Source organism: Corvus cornix, chromosome 9 (genome assembly GCF_000738735.6).
Source record: "Corvus cornix cornix isolate S_Up_H32 chromosome 9, ASM73873v5, whole genome shotgun sequence".
In the NCBI taxonomy this organism is placed as follows: domain Eukaryota; kingdom Metazoa; phylum Chordata; class Aves; order Passeriformes; family Corvidae; genus Corvus; species Corvus cornix.
The window spans coordinates 20,577,336-20,599,578 of record NC_046339.1 but is presented as its reverse complement, the minus strand read 5'-3'; the positions used below and the strand labels follow the sequence as shown (position 1 = coordinate 20,599,578).

General features: G+C 45.2%; 1 protein-coding gene across 6 annotated transcripts in view; it reads left to right on the top strand.

Annotated features, from left to right (window-relative positions):
• The window catches only part of ST6GAL1 (ST6 beta-galactoside alpha-2,6-sialyltransferase 1), a 44,586-nt gene extending 36,800 nt beyond the window's left edge, over nt 1–7,786 (top strand). For all 6 annotated transcript variants that reach the window (XM_039556734.1, XM_039556733.1, XM_010405439.4 and 3 more), the window contains 3 exons: nt 2,900–3,001; nt 4,238–4,412; nt 6,330–7,786. In XM_039556734.1, coding sequence (XP_039412668.1) covers nt 2,900–3,001; nt 4,238–4,412; nt 6,330–6,571 — 519 coding nt within the window. In that variant the 3' untranslated portion in view covers nt 6,572–7,786. The remainder of the gene's footprint in view (nt 1–2,899; nt 3,002–4,237; nt 4,413–6,329) is intronic.
• The last annotated feature ends 14,457 nt before the right edge of the window (nt 7,787–22,243 follow it).

The following is a 22,243-nucleotide window of genomic DNA, read 5'->3' as shown; positions in this document are numbered from 1 at the left end:
TGAGTAGTGCAGGAGTCTCTCATCTGAGGTTTCTAAACTGAACAGCTCTGGCTGCAGTCCCTGTTAACTTCAGTGACCACTGGATTGGAAGCCTGGTTTTCTTACATGTTTTTGTTTGCACTTTGAATGGTTCAGTGCTGTTCTAGTCTTGGTGATATCATTTAAACCTTCTTGTTAGTCGTGTGGCCTGATCACATTCTGGTTTTAGCGCGCTGCAGGAGATGTGCTTTATCTTGCCTTTCCCAGAGCTCTTACAGGCATCAGGTACTGGCTGGACAAGCTGTAATTTTTTCTTGTTCTGGGCTGGCTTTTCTTATGTTTTAACTGGGAAAACGAATGGGTTTGGGGCTTGGCTGCTTTTATTCTGGCTCTTACTGCTGATCAATTGTCAGTCTATTGCCAAAGTGAAGGGACTGGGATCTCCTGAATCTGATCTGTCAAAGCTAGTCTGTATTGAGTAATATTCCTTTGGCACGCATGGCCAGTGGCCCTAAGTTTCTTAATAATTATTTTAAGATATTTTTCTGTAATTTGCTGGCCAGTCTCTAGGACATATGTGGGGGTGGATGGTTTTAACGGTAGAGTGGAGTATCTTGCACATCTTTGTGCATAGAGAAAGATTAATGGATTGGTACTGACAGGAAGGCAAGAAATTTGGGATCTCCAGATCTGAGGCTATGCTTGAAGGTCCACAAACTTGGTAGTTGTTCTAAATAAAGAATTTATTTAATGTTGCCTCATTTATTTTCTCAGGCCTTGACTGGTTCATCAGTATTGCTGCCTTTAATGGCATGTTTTCCTGCAGTCTGACACAAGGCATTGATTGGCCCTGGGAAGGCAGTTACGTCTTGCAAAAATAAGGGCTGAAGTACATGTGAGGGGAGTGCCAATGACATTCTGGAGGACACAGCTCCTTTCTGCAGAGCTGACCAAGGACTAGAGTACCTTGTTCCTCCCAGCCCTTGTTTCCTGTTCTCCTGGGCTGGCTTCTTGCTGTCACAGAGAGCACTCTGCTTTGGCTGCCTTTGCTGTTATTGGCACTAACAGTCTGCAGGGAGGAAGAGAAAGGAGATAGCACATCAATGGAATGGAGGAAGGCTGTGGTGGGAAAGGAGAGCATGTTTAGATTACAGGACATTGACTGCTGGTAGCCAGAAAGGAGGAAATCATTGTGATATGGGCAATAAATATACTACCAGGGTAGGGGCTGTATTAAAAAGATACTTGCTACCTAGTGAACTGGCTAAAGAAGAAATCAGGAAACCAATAGATCAGTTAACTAATTAGGATCAAAAATCTGGGCAAGACAAGTAAGTCATGTAGCAATTTGAATGAATTTTATTACTTAGAAAGAATCGGTCACTATTAAACAACAAATGGACACTAAAGGTAAATGGGGGGCCAGATTCCTTCAGCAAACAGGTTGACTAGTAGCTAGCAGGTAGTACCAAGAGCCAGCCCCAGTGTGTGGGAGGACACAGCAAACAGCTTGTGGCTGTGGAGGTGCTCCTCTCCTGGTTTCTTATCCCTTTGCTTTTGTGCCTGTCACAGCTCTCTCGGGGTTTGTGTGATTCTGCCAACTCACATGGCTTTAGAAACAATGAAATGAAAATAAAGTGTGCGTGTTCCTTGCCATATCCCTGTCCCTTTGCAGTGCTCCATCCCACTCGTACCCAGCTGAAGGGATGGTTGGTGCCAGCTGCTGTGCCCCTCTTTGCCTCTGGTGTCCACAGGCTGCAGGCAGATATTCACACCTGCAGCATTGCACACTCCAGCTAACAGTGGCCTAGATATTTTAGCTGCTGTAAGGAAATGAAACCAGGCAGTACCCGTGGTCAAGGCCAAGGCTAATCCCATAGAGTTAAGAACAGATGTGAGGAAACTCTTTTTGCCTTTGGAATAATTCCCATCTGGGCTGGCTGCAGCATCCTTGTGCTCTGGTTATGGGGACAGCCATGCAGGCAGCCGGCTTCTGAGGCAGCCAGGATGCTCAAGGACTAATTGGCTAGCTCATAATTAGATCTGGGGGGAAAATCAGGACAAATGGAAGCTGATTTTTATGATTATGATTTATGATTAGTGTTTACAAGCTGTGCCTGTACAGGTTGTGGCTTTGGGTGGGGAGGACAGGAGATTAATTGATTCTGATTGTTTTCTTTCTGCTGCAGACCTGAGTTACCCTTGGGTGTCCCAAGCAGTGGTGGTTGTGTCCAGAGTATAGAGAGAACAACTCTGCTTGAAGCTTTCCTTCTCACTGCTGCTCTCAGGAGACTCAACCCTGAACCTGCCTGAGCTGCTTCCTCCCCACTCAATAGAGGCAATGGGGGGCTTGGCATGAGGCAGGATTGGCTGGGGGTGCTGTAGTCTCTCATCTCTTGCAGTGATGGTCTCACAGGAGGCTGAGCACTGGCTGCCAGGGCTCCTGTTGCTGAGGAGAAGCCACCCACATGCAGGCCTTTTTATTTTGGGTTAAATGAAGGTTCTTGATAAAGCCAACAGTGTGTTTTCATTAGGCTCTGCCTGGACTGTCCTGGTGACTGCTGGCAGCAACTGGTGTTCCCTCCTGCTTCTGGTAGTTGTAGTGATGGGATCCCCCAGCCAGGCTGGGTCACTCTGCGGGTCCTGTCCTTGGTGTGTTACTGGAGATGGATAGAAAGCCCTGTAAAGCATAAAGGCAGTTTTTATTGTGACTCTCCACGAAGTCCTTTGCTGCTAGATAGGACTGGCTTGGGCATTGGAAGGGCATTGCTGGGGCTGTGTCCTTGCCACACACAGTGGGCCGTGCTCAGTAACCAGCAGTGGGGTGGCTCTGGCTGTTTTCAGGTGTGTTTTGTTGTTTGGCTGCCTGCTAATTCTGACAGCATACTGCATAACATTGTATTTGTTGTTGCTATTCAAGCTTGTGACTGTTGAAGAGCAGCAGTTCCTGAGGGAACCACTATATAACACTGGAATCTTAATTGTCTGGGATCCAGCACCATATCATGCAGAAATTCATGAGGTAAGGCTGAGGTTTTTGTAAATAAATTCAGATTCACATGCTTTGAAGTGCTTCTGTTAAACCACTTCCTCCTAATGTGGGCAATCACTCATTCTAAGGCCATTCTTGTTTACTTTTTTGTTATTATGGATATATCCATGTGTACTTCTAGGAGTATCCCATGCATGAGTGCTCCTAAGAAAACACTTGCCTATTCCTGATCCCTGTGAAGGGCCTCAGGCCAAGTATAATGGGTCACCACCTTTACTTTCCCGTGGGCTGATGGCACAGGGAGGAGGTCACTGCTGGCCGCAGCAGTTGTCTCATTAGAGGATGATTTCCTCTCTCTGACAGTTAATCTAAGATTTGCTGATGGTTGATGCTTGGATGTTTCAAGCACCAGTCAGCCATGGGATATACTTGATGCATTATGAGCGGGTTGGGAAACCCTCTGAAGATTTCTGTCAGCTTTCACGTGTGGGTGTGCAATCCTTCTAGCATTTGCTTTGATTTTGAGTACAAAAGAGTGTTGTTTGATATGTGATGAGCTTTGGAGGTTCATGGTGGAAGCAGGTAGGAGTGAGTAGTCCATTCTTGACTTTTATTTTAAGCTCTGGTTGTAACTGAGAGGTCTTTGCATTCCTTTCTTTGGCCTCCATTTCCTATTTTCTCACTGATGTTTATTTCTGTGCCTGGTCCCATGGCTCCAGGAGGCACAAGGGGCTATGTTTAAGAGTCAGTAAAACCAGGATGGGATATTTATAGCATAGGGGGGAAAAAATCTCAAAATGACTTTAAGAAAACATAAACCATTCCCAAGTTTTTACTGAAAGAGGAAATTTAAGGATGAAAATCAGCTCAGCCTGGTTCAGGAGCCTAAGCTGAGAACACTTGCCTGCAGAATAGGATGCTTTGTATTGCAATGTGGAGAAGGATCTGGGTCTGTAACATTTAAGGCAGAGTTCTCAACGTTGTCTGCTGTTGGAGAGTGCAGAATGAAATTACAAAATATGCTGATCTGATTTAATGGCCCTTAACTGAGATTTGGGGTTTCCCTGCTCTGTGTTCTGAGTCAGCTCACCACAGTGACCCAAGGGGACAGTGAGTGAGGATGTTTAGGTGAGTGTGACAGTGAGTGAGAGTGTGTAGCAGGATCTTTTTCCCCAGGAGCAGCAGGTTCACTCATCCTCTTTTCTTGGTGGTTACAGTAAAGTGGGTTAGAAATAAAGGATCTCACCTCTTGTTTCTGTTTTGCAGTGGTACAGAAAACCAGATTACAACTTTTTTGAAAGCTATAAGGCATATCGTAGTACACATCCAGAGCAGCCCTTCTATATCCTGAATCCCAAAATGCAGTGGCAACTCTGGGATATTCTGCAGGAGAATTCCCTGGAGCATATTCAGCCTAATCCACCATCATCAGGAATGCTTGGTAAGATAATTGCCCTCTAAACTTCGGGTTCAGTTTGCAGGCAGGAACTCTCCAAGATGCCTTTTTTCAAAGACAGCTACAAATTTATGGTGCTTATCAGAGTTGTTTTTACAGTGTTTGTCTTGTGCCAAAATTTAAGCTTCCTGTCTTCAGAGTAGCAGCTCAGTTGTATTAAAGTAAGTGGTTTGCAGCATGTCTGTGAAACAGCAGTTAGAAACATGGCCCAGTTCCAGGTGGAAACAGGAGAGCAGACTGCAACACTGGGACGGTCTCTAGGATTTGTAGCTTCTAGTGCCAGAGCAGTTCCCACAGGGTGCGAGAGGAAGGATGTGTCTCCTGCAGGCTCAGATCTGGTCAGGCGAATAAATCTGATTACTGTAAATGAATTCTAAGGGCGTGCCTGTTTCTTTTCCATATATTATTTATATATAAATATGTGTGTGTGTAGACTTACTGGGGGTCTGTGGAGGGTCAGACTGAATAGTTGCTCTGAAAAGGTCAGTGATATGCCCCCTTACTAAGCATGCCAACATCTTGCTTGTCAGCAGGCTAAATTCAGCCTCTCAGCAAAGAAACTCATTTTTGCATTCTGCCGTTGCAAAGGTTTTCCTACTTAGTGGAGAGCAGATCTCATGACCAGCTGAATAAAAAGGAGTGAACCTGTGGGGAAGCTGCCATGTATCTGAAATCACGGCATAGATGTACAGTCTTGTTTGCCATAGATGTACAGTCTTGTTTGCCATAGATGTACAGTCTTGTTTGCTGTGCTTCCGCCCTTTGTCTGCTCCCACCTCTGTTCCATCACTGCTGGGGCAGAGGCACTTTCTGTCTCTGTGTAAACAGAGTTGCTTCATGTTTTTGCCAGGCCCAGCACCCATTAAATCATTGCTTGGATATGTGTAGAGCAGCTGTGTAACAGCATAATCAATGACTTCAGCAGCAGAATTGTTAACTGGAGTTACAGACTCAAAGACACACTCAGACAGCAGTTCCTCCAGGGCTTAACTTTGGGCCTAGTTACCTCACTTTTTGCTTTGTAAAACAAGTCACCTTGCCAAATTCAAGGGCATAGATGAGTTCCAGTTTCCAGCTCCGTGTTCCCTGGAAGGCCTGACTGGGATTGAAAATTTTCATTTGAAAAGGTGGATGAAAACATGTTTAAAATATACTTTAGGTTCTTCTAATGTCTTGCAGTTCCTCAGATTGTGCATGGTCCCTGATGTCTCAGATACTGCATGAATTTTCTGGAATGTTACACATTGATTCTGTTTCTCTGGTATATTTTTGCTATTTCTTGCACTTAGAAGAAAAGCAGCCAGTAACTATGGCTTCCATCTGATCTGGCCAGAATGCTGGCAGGCTGTGCCCTTACTGACTGGTGTGATGTCCTCGGGTGCTTCCTGTACCTGTCAGGAGACACAGGAGGGCAGCACTGCTCTGCTCCGGGGACCCTGAAGAGCAAAGGCTGCTCTGTCTCCCTAAGCATCTCCCAGCACAGTCCCTTTCATATTCCCTGCACTCACAAGAGGCAGGTGGGACAAATGCAAAGGTCTCATCTCTGCTTATCCAAGCAGGTTTGAAATGGGCTGCTCAATCAGCTAATGCAGTGCACGCTTGGCAGACACCCAAGTTTCCATGAAGGTCACAGATAATGGTAGCACTCTTAAAAATTGTCCTTTTGGCATGGCTGTCTCTGTAAACAATCTGCTGAAATCACGTTGATCATACAGTTTGCAAGGGAGGGCTTCAGAAAAGAGCCCCGTCTGGCCAGACTTTTCTCCCCCTCTGCTCTGAATGTTAATAAAGGAAACCCTTCCCCTTGGAGCTGCCTGCTCCTTGCTGGCTGCCTGACCCTCTGGAATGTTTAATCCTGTCTCTGGTGTGACATGGGGGTGTCTGCTCTCTGTCCCTCCCCAGGCATAGTGATCATGATGACGCTCTGTGACGAAGTGGATGTGTACGAGTTTCTCCCTTCCAAGCGGCAGACGGACGTTTGCCACTACTACCAGAAGTTTCACGACCATGCCTGCACCATGGGAGCTTACCACCCACTCCTGTTTGAGAAGAACTTGGTGAAGCACATGAACCAGGGCACAGATGAGGACATCTACACTCACGGGAAAGTTACCCTGCCTGGCTTCCGAAAAGTGCATTGCTAACGGATTGGTTTTACTGTGTTTAGTTTTCCTTGACTTTCAAAGCACTTTTTAAATCAGGGTTGTCAGATTTGTTAGGTCTAAGCACTGGTGTGTTTTGACAGCTCTTCCATGTAGCAAGGCTTGCTCTTAGGACTTTGTTGACCAACTCTCTGAGCTGTAAGGCTCACTGTGGTACAGCCAGGCCATACTTGCATGAGTCACTGCAGTAAATGGACTCCCAGTGGAGCCAGGCTCATGCAGCATGTGGATACCTCTGGCTTCATCTCAGCTGATGACGGTGTAGGGGAGGCACAGGAGAGGCTTTCTAAGCAGAGATTGCACAAGTCAGGATCATATGATAAACATAATTTGGTTTACTTCAAAGGGGTTGTGAGAGCCAAAACCCTGGTCCATTGGGAAACATGAAAAATCATTTAAAATTTGTTCCCATAGTCAGAAGCTCTTCAAAGTAGGCCTGATTTAAGGAAATGCTGTCAAGCTGTGTAATGATAAGCTAAACTTCTAGTCCAAAATATTTGATTTTATAAACAGTCTGTGAACTTCCTTCCAAATTGTAAGACTTCTGAAACTGCTCAGGTGACATTTTTGGCAAAGGAAGAGGGAAACAATTCATAATTCAGTGAATCTTGCAAGACTTTTTAATCTTTTTACTTTCTTTTTAATAATTTAAAATAAATTTTAGTGATCATTTCCAGTACAGTGCTGGGCTTGGTACAGAAGAACCCTTACATCAGAAAGGTTTTGGGAATATGTTCCAAGGCACAGATGGGAGAACTCACTGGAAGTTGGTGCCTTTTTCCAGCTCTCTGCTGCTCTACCTTTGCAATTGTCAGTGAACTACTTGCTGTATCCAGTAACACAAACGCCACAGAGCTGCTGCTAGATGAGTTCCAGCCCTCTGCAAGCCGACAGAGGGGATCTCTTGACTGCTGTGTGCTTTTCTGCAGAGGTGGGGAGCAGGTTTGCCACTTCCATGCTTCTTGAGTTGTGGGGAGGGAGAGTGTGCTCTGCTTCTCATGCTAAAACACAGGCAGAACTGAGAAGGGCAGCTTCTTCCTGCTCCAGGGACTCCTGTGGCGGCATGGTGGAAGTGGTAGCTCTGTAAACTCTGTGTGTTGGTGAGAACACCTTCCCTGTCTTCCGTACTGGTGTGTTTCATCAGGGCTGTAAAGAAAGCTTTTTCTTCTCCTGTTTTGAATAAATCCTATGAAGTCATTGGCCTGTTTTTGCCTTGGTGAACCATAAATGTCTTGTCTCCATGGCTCGGGGGATTTGTACCAGCCTTGCACCACTGCAGGCGCAGCTGCTCCCTGCTTGTTGCAGGGAGCCCTCAGTGCTTGCCCTGCTGCTCCTCCAGCTCGGAGCGTGCCTTTCTGCATGCCCATTTCTTGGGATGGACTGGATCTGTCAGTGTTTACAAATATCATACAGGTAAAAAGATCCAGGTCCTTGCACTACTGCTCAGGAGCACCACCTTCCATGAGGACAGGAATGCAATGAAGGCAGCTGTGTCTTGGAAAGCATTCCTTTTCACTGCCGGGGCGGAGAGACCTTACAGAGGAAAAGCCATCAGGGGTTGCTTGGGAGGGCCACAGTAATCCTCTCCCCATCTGCAGTCTTGGGTTTTGACAGTCCTACCCTTGTTTCTTGGATCCAGGAGGTATCTGCCACAGTAATTTGCCTTCTTACTATGTGTTTAGTTGAGATTCAAATAGCTTCTGACTTTTTTCCTAGGCTGTTTCATCTGTTAACTTCTCACAGCATTATTTTCCATCAACGCCCCCTCTGTGGAGAGTGGCCACCCTCCTTGGCTCAGGCTGTGTAATGGATGGATGGTATGTGGCTTCTGGGAAGCCAGCACAGTCTGCCTGATGCTCACCTGGGGTTCCAAACCCACCTGCCCCCCTGCAGGGCTCCTGCAAGAAGACAAAATGTCAGATTCCCCAGATCTCTCAGAACCCTCAGTTACTTAGGGGCGATAGTCTTGCACTGGGCATGGAATTACAAATGTTATGCTAACAGCTGTAGCTACATGCAGCATGTGATTCACTTACAGTCTAAACAGAGTTTTACAGGAATTATGACAGAGCTTAAAATAGGTCAGTGGTAACCCTCTTTTTTTTTCATTTTTTCTCTGTCTAGATCCAAATCTAATATACATTGCAAGTGATGACAAATGGGGTATTTAGAAGAGCCAGGTGTAAGTTAGTGGGCAGTAATAGCTAGATTGTAACAAAGCCTCATCCCTCCTGCAGTCTCTGCCATTTCCAGAGTGAACAGCTTTCTGCCCCTGTAGGAAGGGAAAAAGGGACAACACTGCCCTTTCCAGTTAGCCACTGAAGGACTAAGTGCTGGGAAGGATGCTCTGTAATTATATGGGAAAGCTGGAAAATATTTCCAGCTGGAAGCAGTTTCTACCCCTCTTTGGCTTTGCAGCTTTAGAGAGCCAGGGACATGGGTGGGAAAAGGTTATATGGTTGGACCAGAAGCCAGAGGAGGTAAATGCCACTGTCAGGAGTTCATGGTTGGACAAGGAAGTATTTGGGTGATGTAACAGGAATGACAATATGCTGCTGGCTGGGGAACACTGGACTTTGTTGTCTTTAAAGATTTTTCATTGTCTGGGCTACCAAAGCTGCTTGTGGGTTTTATGGTTTGCTTTCACTAAAGAAAATGGTGAAAAAAGTCACAGAAATTCAAACTGTATGCACCTGAGTCAACATGCCCATCCTAGCTGCCCTAAGAAGAATGGAGTGGGTGAGTGGGAACTAGATCTGACAACACACCAGTATGTAAACACATGCTGGCACTCCCTGAAGAGAAACACAATGCGTGCAGCTGAAGGTGAGGGTACAGGCAGGATGGCTCATCCTCCTCTGCTCTGTGAGGTCTGATGCTCTTGCCCAGAGCTGTGGGTGTTTGATTTCACTTGTGAATTGTATCAGCCTGGCAGGGAAACTCCAGCACTTTCATCAGGTGATGATACAAGGCACAGTATGGGAGCATCAGGCTTCATTTTGGAGCAGATAATTGGTGTGCATGGCTATACATGCCTCAGTTCCTGTCCTTGTCCATTGATAAGAGAGGTGAAAGTTGGAGTTTGTGGGGTTACCTGGTGTCACTGTGTTCAGCAAGGCATCACCTGTGGCTCATGAGTTCCCTTGGAAGTGCTGGGAGCAAGCTGGGACCCAGCTGGCTTTGTGCCTCACTCCAGAAGGAGCTACAGATCAGGACTCCTTTTTGGAGACAGAACTTGCAAGGAAGAGGATGTGCTTATTTCTGGCTTAGTTTTGGAAGTGCAGATGAAAGTAAAATTGTGTCTCGCAGCTCTAAGCAAACAGTTGCTTCTCTTTTTGACTGAAACTCAGTGAGCTGCTTAACAGCCTTGTCTTGTGAAAGGTATGGAAAATGGCTTCAATACACAGGACTGTGACTGGTCATCCAGGTAACACACTGGAGGGGGATCTGGTGTCTCTTGGGATTGATACTGCTCAGATCATGTCATGCACAACTTACCTGCTGTTTGGCGGTGCGTGTGCAAGGCATCTTCTAGGGGATTGTTCCAGAGGGTTGCAAACACAGCACCCTCACACCATCCCCACTGAGAGAGGAAGGAGCCCTTGTAGGGGCCAGCCTTGGCACGTCTCATCTTTCACCCAAGTCCTATGAAATACTTCCCTCTGTAGGTGGCTCCTGCTGCTCCTTATCCTCCAGGATGTCACCTCTGCAGAAGGGATGTATGAGGATGTTTGTGTCTCCAAGTTTTGCAAGAGTTTGTGTGTTCATTGCTTACACTTAGCTTGCAACTTCATGTGTGGTAAAGGGAGAAGTTAACTTTAATTGCACCTTTTGACAGCCAGGTGGACTTGAAGCTGAGTGCTCTGCCACTAACTTGTGTTCAGTGTACAATGAAGAAGACTAATTTGGGGAGAAAATTTAAGCAATGAGTATTTGAAAAAAATAAAAATTTCTTCAGTTCAAGATATGTTTTAGGAAGATAAATGGATGTTTGCAAAAGCAGAATGGAAGGTGAGCAGGGAAAATCAGGCATGAGAGACGGTTTGAAAAAGCGTTTGTTTAGTGCAGTTTGTTCCAAACAATTCTCTGAAAGCCAGAGAAGGGCAGGAGCAGAGGGAGTGGACAGAAAGTGGTTTGGAGTAGAAACAGATACTTCCCAAACCCAGTCATCTTGGCTTGCTGTTTCCATCCAGGTCTGAGTGTGCTGCTGGTTTTGGATATCAGTGTGCATGGAAAGCTGTGCTTATGGGAACAAAACCAACTTGGAATGTCTTTATTTCCATTCCTGCAAATACCTTGCAATGTTTTTCCTGCCTGGCCCTGGCATCCTTTACAAAAACAACAGTGAGGTGCTTCCATGGGCCAACACTGGTTCTAACCTGTGACAAACAAAAGGATCCTTCTAACAAGGGGATTAAATCAGCCAAACATTTGCTAATCCTGCTCCAGGACAGCTCTGGTGTGGGTTATCACCTGTTCCAACCCCTAGTAATTCACACAGAGCCCTCCCTGGGTGCTTACCTCGTACCACTCTGGTGATGCTGAAATGCCCTGGGCCATTTCAGGTCTATAAACATAACTTCTCGAAATGGGGAATAAGAGTCTTTCTCTGATAGTTAAAGGCAAATGAAATGCAGGGCCCTGGATGGTGGAAGTGGTACCAGCATTTGTAGCACTCATTTCATTTACCAAAAGAAAATAAAAATCACTAATGTGTGAAAGTAGGCTGTATTTCGTTAAAAGCCAGTTTCAGGTATAGCCAGCAGCATAAAAATAGGAAAACTGACTTGCATGCTCGGTGTGTAGTTTATATATTACAAAATTACTGTTATTTATGGTGCCTGAAGTATTACATAAACACTAATTTTAACCAGTGTATGGAGGGGGAACTTTCTTCATTTTGTCCTGCTCAGCTGAGTGTTCCACACCCATTCAGAAATGCTGAACAGTTGCATTGCCACTTAAAACAATTCCAGAAAACAGAAGCTGGACTTTAACTGGGATAAGCCACTGAAGTATCCTACCTTCAAGGAAGCTATAAATCATTTTCATGAACCAAGAATCTGTTTCCCCTCTTAGTTGCCTGTTTTTTCCTTGTGTATCTTCACAGACATTATCCTACTTGATTCTTTCTTGGTTTACCAAAGATAACTCAAAGGCACAAATTTCTTAAGTAAATATGTGTGAGGGGGCATTTGCATTGGAATTTAGGAAGAAGGCTGAGCAAACAGTTAAGGCTGCACCTCCAGTGCTTGGGACAAAATGCAGAACAGTTTCTTGCTGGGGAACAGAGTTTTATAGGGAATTTGGAAGGTGCTGTCCTGTCCCAGGTGCTAGTTTAAGGCAGTTTGTACAGGATGTGTGAACAGGGACTGAAGCCGAAGAGTTTAAGGGAAACAACAGTGAAAAATTGTTTTGTTAGAACTGAGATGCTCAAAGCAGTTTTGACGAGAAGCAACTTAATCTTGTTGAAGTAGGGCTGTCATGGCAGATTATTTGAGTCTGACCAGGCTAATTGTGACCCATAGGTTAGATAAACTCTTTTCTTATTTTTAATAAGTAAGAGTTCTAATTTACATAAATAAGATATGCAGTCTCTTACTTGTTTTTCTTTCCTGCTTCCAATTCTAGAGCTTGTTTGTGTAGGGACATCGGTGAGTGACTGGGACAATGAGATGGAGATTTGGCTTTGAATGGCGTGAGGTAATTGTGTGGGTAAGCTGTGTATCCTGGCAGCAGTCTGAGCTCCTTGTGTCCAGCTGGTCTCCAGAGGTGCCAGGTGTGTGGAGTGCTGTTTCTGCCCCATCATTTCAAAACCATTGTAGTCTTGCTCAATTGGCTTTGAAGGTTGAGCTCTCTGAGAGAGCTTGAGCTGTCTTTGAGCTCACCTCACAGCTGAGCTGTTGCCTCTGAGCTTCTCTGTTGAGCTCCTGTGGAGGTCTGAGATGTCCCTGCGCCCCAGGGTAGACACTGCCTCCTGCTCTGGGTCATTCTTCCACCAGCTGGAGGTGACACAGCTGTAGCTGGAACTGGCTGTTTTGCATTCCACCATCTGACTGCCCATACTGGGATGCAAAAAAAGAGCCATAAAATGGGTATGTTTTCATAAACTGAGCCCACGCAGTCACTGTTGGATTGACTTTTCACTGGCATTACCCAGGCCCTGCTGGGACACTGGGGCGAGGGGGGGGGGCTGGGGGGTGCTCTGGGCAAACCTGTATTGCAGCGATGCCAACCTTGGTGTTTCTCACTAGTATGGAACTCAAAAACTTTCCCTGGGTGACACAGCAATAAAACCATCTCTTCCCTGGCTGTGTCCTACAAGGAAGGAAGGAGGTCTCTCCAGATCTCAGTTCTTGATATGTGTACAGCAAACGAGGGCAGAATAAGTGAGTGTGAGTGGGTCTGGGGTATGTAGGGACACCTGGGGCTGGAAGCTGGGCTTTGGTGAGGCTGTGCTGCTCCAGGTTTCATGGTGAAAGTTTCATCCAGCTCTGCAATGCCTGTCCCTGGCTTTCTTATGCCTTCCTGCCTGTAGACACCCAAACCTGTGCCCTGAAGGAATTCTGATTTACTCTGGTTTATACATTTACACTTTACACATTTAGTTAATAAAGAAATATAGTGATGGTGCTATAATGCAGCATTATCATATGTGGCAGAGAATGGAAAAAATAGCTAATGAGTAGCCCTGGTGGTATGTATGAACAAGGAAATGGTATGTCAAGAAATCTGCTATTTTTATCACTGTTTGCCATAAAATTAACAGTACAGGAAATAGTTTTAGGCTCAATTAATTTTCAGTTCTCTTGAATAACTATTCATATTAAAACAAAGCTTGTGCTGCCCCCTGTGCCCCCTGCTTCCCCCCCTTCTGTCCAACCCTGTCACCCCAAGCGCATCAATGGCCACGCTGGCACCCGGGGATTCCCGCTCCATGGAGGAGCTGTGTCTCCCCACTGCACCTTCCCCTGTCCCAGAAAGTCTCCAAGGGGCTGGAAAGGGACAGTGATGGTTGTGGATTTCTCCTTCATGAAACCTGTGGGCTTCTCCTTTATGAAAGCTGTGTGTGTGCCTGTGGTCTAATCCCCTCACTGTTCTCTATCCATCCATTCTTGGGAGCAGATGGTTTCTGTAGAGCTGTGTTTGGTATTTCCATAGCCTCAGCATTACATGGATGCTTTTATTCACTAATCTTCCAGTGTGAGCAATAAAGCATCTTTGGAAAAGCTGATACACAGATTAAAAGCAGCTGAGCCATCCCATCACCTGAAGTCATGCTTTGTTTTTTGCAAAGTGTAATTTGTCAGCACACACCTCTTAAATTCCCCACTGTGCCCAGCTGTAACTGTGGCTGGGGGGTGTCACAGGGAAGTTGCTTAGAGAAAAAACAATAAATACAGAAAAGTTCAGCCTTGTAGTTTGCTGAAGCAGATGAAGCTGAGGTTGTAATGCAGCAAGAAGCTCATTAAAGGTGAGGGATGCAACTCTAAAGGAATTTTATGGTACTAAGGAGGAGATACCAGGATTGTACAGCAAGTGTATGTGGGAGCTGTGCCCCACGTTGCTTTCAGCATAAGGACACTAGAAGGGCAGATTTTTTGCATCTCTGATACAAACCATATGGAGGTGGATACAGCTGTTTGTGCCAAGCATATTGTTACAAAATCCCTGCACTGCAAAGCTTAGCTTAATCCCTCCAAACTCCCCAAAGCCCTTAGGAACACCTGAGTATCTTGCTTGAGGTTTTCATTTGTGATGAAGTTGCACTTCAAAGCTCTTTTATGGATCGGCAAATGCCAGAAACACTTTACATTTTCCTTTCAAGCAGGGCTGAGCCTCCAGTGACTGCTCAGTACAGGTCTGAGAATTGCAGTGCTTATGAAAACAGGTAGAGTCAGTGACGTCTGTCTGACCTGGTCAAGTTAAAAATTTGCACTCTGTTTATTTGCTGATGTACCTTTTGCTCTGATTCATAGAGATAGTGACCTGGCAGAACCAAGTACAGTGTTTCCAAGAACACAGCTCTTAAAAACAGCTCTTCTTTGAAATCAGAAGGCGATTATTCTACCAAGAGCAGCACTTGGCACTTCTTCATGGTCAATCAGTAACAAAAACTTAGTCATCATCAGGGAAAGTAACCAGGAAATGGCATGTTGGGTGAGAATGGGAAGAGCTTGTGCAATCAGTTTCAGGAAATTCTTTATAACAAACAAAACAAAAGCCCCAAACCGATCTTATCAGCAGCATATCTAATGGGCAAAGTATTTGACATGCACCTTCACACTTGGCACTCAGGAGTGTCCTGAGTCGATGTGATTTTGCCGCAGTATTAATGTTTTAAGCTCCTTTACTGAAGCAAATTCACAGGCATCCGTAAGAAGTCCTGTAGTGCTACAGCAACTTTCCATTTGCAAACGTGAACAAGTCCTTGCCTGGTGCAGAAACCGGAGCATCTCCCCTTGGGTGATTGATGCCAGGAGCCAGTACTCCGTGTGGAGACTGCAGGGAGGGGTTTTGTGCTGGAGTGCTGGGGTCTTTCTCACTTTGCCAGAGTTGTGCTATTCCATGTGATTTAAGTTGTTTGCGTACACTTGGGACTCTGCTGGCTTTTATTGCCATATGAGATGTGTGTGTGTACAGGCATAAGGGGAAGAAGCAAGAAACTGCAGAGTGAAGCAATGGTGTTTTGAGCAAGAATGGCAGCGAGGGGCATTCCTGGCTTGTCTACTGAATCCAGTATTCAGGATTCCTAACAGTACAGCAATATCCATTGGGAGGATGGGGCACAGGTTGGAATTTGGGTAGTGGAAACATGTGCTCATGCTTCAAAATGTGAGCAGGTCTAACCAGTGGGTATCTTCACACTTCAGCTAAAAGCCACGTGTAAATGAAAATGAATTTCTTTCATGCAACTGCTGTTTAATGAATTTTGCCCGCCTTAATTGAGTTCCCAAGGTCAGTGCTTCCAGTCCATTCAGGCTGCCACCCTTTGGCTGTTTGGTTTTGCAGTATTTGAGGTAATTAAAGCCACTAGTGTAGTCTAAAATCAGCTTTCTCATGTCTGCTGCCACAGCAATTCCTCAGTTTCTCTCTCAAGACTCATAATATGATTCTTTTAGGTATCTGGCTGCAAGAAAAGAACTCAGAAAAAAACCCAGCCTGAATATATCAAATGGGATAAAATCACAGCCTCCTCCCTCCAACTGCAGTAGATACTTTCCACAGTGAAGCACTTAAAGCAATTTTTGGTACGTGTTATAAAAACTTGCACAATTGCAACTGTCTCATTACAAAGCTAAGGAATTGAATATTTAAAGTGAGTATTTAAACTTGAATTGTTTGAGGAAAAATACCTGGAGCCTGATAGTTTTCTCACGTGAAGCAATTTAGCATCACCTCAGAAAAGCATTTGTCCTTGTTTGGGGAGTTTCCTATCCCCAGTTCATTAATTTCTGTTCAAATTCTGAAGTGTTTCTGTCACCTTGAAAGATGTGGAGTCAGCTAAGGGGTGGGATTGCACTGGTGGGTGAGCTGGACCACGGATGGTGGGGAAAGATAACACATGATGGATTCTTCCATGTTCTCCTGGGGACTTGCACAGGAGAAGGGAGTGCAGCTGGGAATGTGCTGCCTCCTGGCCCCCCAGCCCCTTCTCTGCTGCCTCTGGGCAGGGGCCAGGGCAGCTGCTGGGGTAGCAGAGGCAGTGGTTCCAGCTGCCAGGAGGTTCCCAGGGCAGGAGAGTTCCCTCTTCCATGGGGGATACTCTGTTGTACAGGGTCAGGAGACTCATGTCCCTGTCTATTTTCAATAAATTGGGAACAAATTTATACCCTTCTATTTCAACCATTTATGTATGTGTGTGGCTTTTCCCCTCTTGCATGTTTTTTTCTAATTATAATTTTCTGACATACTTCCTGGAAGCCAAAGTTATTACCATTTATCTTTCCAGGACTGAATGCCTCTGCTCAGCTCTGAATCACTCTTCCAATTACAAATTAATTTATCCAGTATTGCTCTTTGCTGCAATGAGCAGCAATGAGCAATGCACCAGTCTCAGACTGAAATTTGCCGAAGGGAAGAAGTAACATGTCTGTGGTGTATCTCTGGGGCTCAGCTTCATGAGAGGTGTGTTGAAACAGGCTGAATGTTTGGGAAGGCAATAGGGGAAGTGTGATGACTGATTTACTCCAAGGAGTTTTACAGTGTGCAAGTGGGACAAACCCCCAGTGCAGGAGAGCTCCCCGGGGCTTCTCCCCCTCACCTTCCCTCCCTGACTCTTGGGGCACCAGCTTTTAAATCAACCTTGGCTTTCTCCCTGCTACCCTGTTCAGGAGAGAATGTGGATTGCTGAAGGCATCTTAGTGCTCCAATTTGCAGACCAACAGCAACTTGCAAAAGAAGTGTTTGTTTAACTGGGTAGCTTAAGATCACTCTTCACTGGTTTTGGAAAAAATACAGATACTTGGCTATTTGTTATTCAAAATAGAAAAAGCTGTTAAAAGTACTCTTAAAAGATACAGGTGGTGGAAAAATTACTAAAAAGCTTTTAGCTGTTTCCACCACAATGAAATCTGCAGTGTCTGTAGCAAACTTTGGACTGACTGGTGAGAATCCCTGTTAGAGTAACAGAGCCAGTTGTCCTGAGGAAGCCTGCAGGGAAATCATATGCCTGAAATGTGGGAAATGGCATTTGCCTTGGGCTTGTCTGCCAAGACACAGAACTGCCATGATCAGTAAGTCAATATCTGGAGGGCATCCGCATGAGAACCTGCTGCGCATTTGGGTCATCAGTGAAAAGGCATAAGCTAAAATCCCTTTGGGGTCACCTGAACTGCATCGAGGGAGCTCCTACTGCATGGCTGCACATCACCCAAAGGCAGAACTGACACCTGACCTGGGGAGCTGCTCATTAAAAGCCAGCTGGTTGGGAGCTGCAGTGTCTCTTGCCTGGATCTGACAGTTATTCTGTAAATAAACCTCTGCCTTGACAGATGGGTCAGGTCAGAACTCCGAGTTGGGGGTTTGGGGTTCCTGCCTCAGGTTGCACCCACTCAAGAGCAGCACAGCGTGGCCAAGCACATTCATTTCTGTAACCCCCTCACTTGCCTGGTCAGTTCCAGCAGGTCTAGATGGATTTCCTCTGTCCCCCTTGTCTTAATTATTTTGTTCTTATCTGAAAGTGAATTCAGAGAAGTACAACTAAAATAAACATGCCCTCTCATTTCTTGGAAATGCTGATCCCTGATAGTTAGACGTGCCTATGACCTCCCAGGTTAATTGACTTTCTAATGCAGCGTGGGGGTAAACCTCTCCTCTACTTTGGTGTCAGATGGAAAATTCAGGAGGTGGAGGCACTTCCTGCTGAGTGGGCCTTGGAAATGTGCACGGTGGTGAGCAGCCCTGAGAGTGCTGCCTGCATGGGGAAGCTGTGTGCAGCAAGTGCCCCTCTCCAGGAGCAGGGAATTGTTGATGTCACTGAGCTGGTTCCTGACACCAAATCAGGAGCCAGGGCTCCTGGTTCCATTAACAGTTTCAGACTCAGCTGAAGATGTTTTAGCATTGGAAAGCCTGTCTGATTAATCTTATTCTCATTGATTTACCACTATGTCGTTGTCTGTTTTTTAATGCAAAGTGCTGGGGCTTTTTAGGCAAATTATATTAAAAACCCCAACACGTAGAATTAAGATTGAATTAAGCTTTCTGTTGCTAATCAATCTTCCTTTATTCCATAAACATATTTTTATTCTCTCATCATAATTTTGTATTGGAGGGAACATTTTTGTTATTTACCGTATTTATAAGTCAGTTATCTTGGTTTTTTCTTTTGTTTTCCTCTCCCTCATTTGTATCTCAGTTGTAAGATAGGCCCTTCAAGATGAAAGCCATAACTGATGTTGGGGTTTAGCAATGGAAAACCCTGATGTGACTGGAGAGTGCCCACTGTTCCCTGGATCTGAGGGGTCACTTGGTCCTTGGCACGTCCTGTCCCCAGCTGAGTTGGGCATTGTGTGCTGGTGTCTCTGGTGCTCTGGCAGGGTCTGCTGGGGGAGCAGAGCCCTGCTGAGGAAGGGCTCTCCATGGAGTGCACATAGAGAGGTCAGTGTCGGGCTTCCACAGAAGGAGCTTTTTTTATTTCTGCCGAGATACTTGAGATCTCAGTGTTGTTCATGCTAATTTTAAACTTGTAAGATGTTTCTCATGGACTGTTTATAGACTGGTTGGCTCTTCAAAGGCCCAGAGGGACTTTTTCTGTAGAGCAAGCCTGAGAACTTCACTCAGGGAGGCTCGCCAGGGACCCAAGTCTTTCATTAAGTATACTCAAATGTGCAGCTCACTGAAGAGGGTGAATCCTGCAGACTTAAGGCAGCTTCTCAGCTTGGACTGACCACATTGATGCTGAGGGAACTGCTTAAAAGACTTCAAATAAAGGCTTGTATGTGTATGGATGCATGTGGGACTGGGGTCAAAGAGACTCCCATACCCCAAAATCTGTACCTTTTGAAAACTAGGCTGCTGAGTGAAGATTTTCTCTAGCTGCCATGCTCCTAAAAAGTTAGAAGACCACATACATCCTCACCAAGGACAACTTATTTTGGAGAAGTCAGTTTTCACACCTGACTGACTCAGTATGCAGAAGTTTCCAACCTGGTTTCTGTTATGCTGGAAGACTTGCAGCCAGACTGGATTCCTTGTTTTGGAGCTTAAGGGGAGAGTTAAATCCCTCTTGTGCTTGGTAGTGCACATGCAGAGGTTTCTTTCTGAAAGCAAACCCCTCTGTCATGAGGATTAAGCATCAATGGGCAGACATAAAGACAAAGAAACAAACAGTCCTCTCTGAGGTCGTTATAGAAGGCACTGTGCAACAACACCTCAAATTTTTGACTGTATTTGGGTTATGTAGATGGACAAGATAGGACCTTTTCCCTGTGTTTCCTCAAATTCCAATTTGATGTGAATGAATTGTTAAACCCAGGCAGTTCAGCAAAGCAAAGGCAGGTAATTGGTCATATAATGTCTGTATAAATCTGTTTCCAGTGGTTGTGTGCACTTTGACTTTAATAATCTTCTTTTATTTTCCATCTTTCTTTAAATAGATGCTGAAATTCCTTCCCCATTGTTCATCAGTTTGGGCTGTATAACTGTGTCAGTTGATAATTTAGAGCAAGTGGAATAGGATCCTCTCTATTCATTCCTCCCATGTCTCCTTTGAAAGGACTTTTTCTTCTTGGATCACAGCAACTTCTGCTGGAAATATTTGTGGCTGGCACTTAGTGCATTTTTACTACATTTAGATCACAAGGGTCACACTTTTATGAACCCTCGTAGTGGAGCTTTTTTTAGCATCTTCACCTTCAAAAGCACTCCAGGCTTTTAAATCTCACCTGTAGGAGGTACTTTGCAAGGATTCATTAGGTGTGAGCAGCAGGCTCTGATTTATTTGATGAAAACATGTCTGTTGTGTGTGAGGCTGGCTGCTGTGGGACTGCAAGCAATGAGAAATGTGGTCTGTTAGCAGCACCAAATGTGGCATGGCAAATGTGCTGTCATTGGGATGTAGCAATAGGCCTTCTGTGAGCTTGTTAAAATCTTTGGCTTCGTTTTCATCTTTGATTATAGCTGTGGCTTAGAGAGCTGCAGGTGTGCAGCTGGATCACGCTGTCTTGTGGCCATCAGCAAATGAGTGGTGGTGCCTCATAAAAACTCTTGTGGGCTGGGGTATCTCCAGTGGCTGGGGCAGGCCAGCCCTGTGGCAGGAGGTTCCTTCCCACCCCGTGATGGTGTTGGGGTGGGATGTGCTGTGCCCACAGGGCAGAGCTGTGGGAAGGAGCTCTCTGCTCACAGCAATCCTGCTTCCAGACCCTTGCTGGTGCAGCCTTGCCTCTGCTGAGTAACTAAACCAAATCACTACAGTGGTCTTCACCTCACGGGAAGCATGGGAAAAGGCTGGCAGGAGCAGGGCTCCGTGATGGATATCATTTAAATTGGTTAAACCCTCCTGTGGACTTGGACTTCAAATAGTGTTGCTTTACTATCAGGTACTTCAGTTTAATTATATCTGAAAGTAGAGTAAGGACCACTAACTCAGAATCAAAGCAACTTAATGCATATCAACCCATTCACTTTAAATCCACACCCCTAAGTTAAATCAATTTCCCTCTGTGTCCCTGTGCAGGCAGGTCTAGAGCCCCAATGCCCTCCAGAGTGGTTCCTCTCTCCAAAGCAGAACCAGCTTTTAAGTAAAGGAATTTGATGGCCTAAAATTGCCTCACCTTTACTTTTTCCCTCATTGGAAACAGCCTCTCTTTCTGCTGAGGAGCAAATATTGTAATGTTACGATTAATGCCAGCATTGTAATTAAAGAGCTGCCTACAAGACACTCTCTGCTCCACTTCTAATTGGAAAATCTTGTGGAAGGACCTGGAAAAGCTCTCAGTCTCTATCATCCCAGTGACAAATTTCACTGGCAGTCCCAACACTGCTGCTAAAATGGTCCTTTTACATTTAAATCACAACTGATAACTTACACTTCATGTAAGAGATAGGGTTCACACTTAGCTGAGTGTTGCCTTCCAGCCTTCTGGCAAAGTAAAACTAGTAACATACTCTAAAGTAAAATTACATGCAAGCACATGTATGATGACCTAGAGCTAGAGAATTTGATGCTGCCTTCTCTCTCCTGCTAAGAAAAGGTGCTGAAAGGCCTTCTGCAAGAAAACCGATGGGGGCAAGTGAAAGGTGCTCTGCAAAAGTTGTTCACAGACTGCAAGTTCAACTGGCCCTACCAGCAGGACAGTGAAAACAAGAAAATCAAGGAATCAGGAAAAGAAAAGGGGCTGCCTGGTATATTCTCTCTACTTGGATTGCCAAAACATCATGAAAGTGTTGCACAATCCTTTATGGGCTGCTTAAAGTACTGGTGTCATTCTGCTGTAATTTGTTCATCTGTTATTGAACTGGTTTATAGTTTGATGGAAAAACCCAATAAACATAAAAACATTTTCTGGGGGCTGGATGTTATTTCAGTTGTCAACAGTGTGACTCAAGAGCACCATTTTTTTGGGCAATATTCTCTAAGGCTTAGGGGAGAAAAAGCCATCTAGCCCATGTAGAAGTCAAATGAAATCAGTCACTATAGCAACTGCAGTGAGTGTTAATCACACTAAGTTTAGTTCTCCCCTGGTACTGTGCTATGTAAAAATAACATGTATGTCAGCTTCCTACCTTTCTGGGTGCTGTCCTGGTCAGAAACCTGGCCTGCTTATTGACAGAAACTCTGCAGGGTAACTCCAGAATGAGTGCTGGTTGTCCCCTCTTGCATGGGGCCAGTAACCCCAAGTTTCCTTGGGAGTTAGCTCCCTGCAGCTCCAGCAGGTGTTCCTCCTTCTCCTATAGGACTTGTGCCTGTTCTGCTTCTAATCTGGGACCTGGGTCTTTTAAAGCTAAGCTGGTATTTATGTTCAATTCAAGGTGAGGCAGAGGGTGTCTGAGAACTGATTTGCTTAAAATTAAGTTTCAGACTGTGGGCCTGAAGCTCCCTTATAGTGGTGAGAAAACTCCCATAGCCTGAAGGGACTTTTCCTCAGTGCTGCTTCCTTGTGTTTCTTCCTGAAGCGGGGCCAACACAATCCAGGTAAAAAAGGAAAGAGTCTT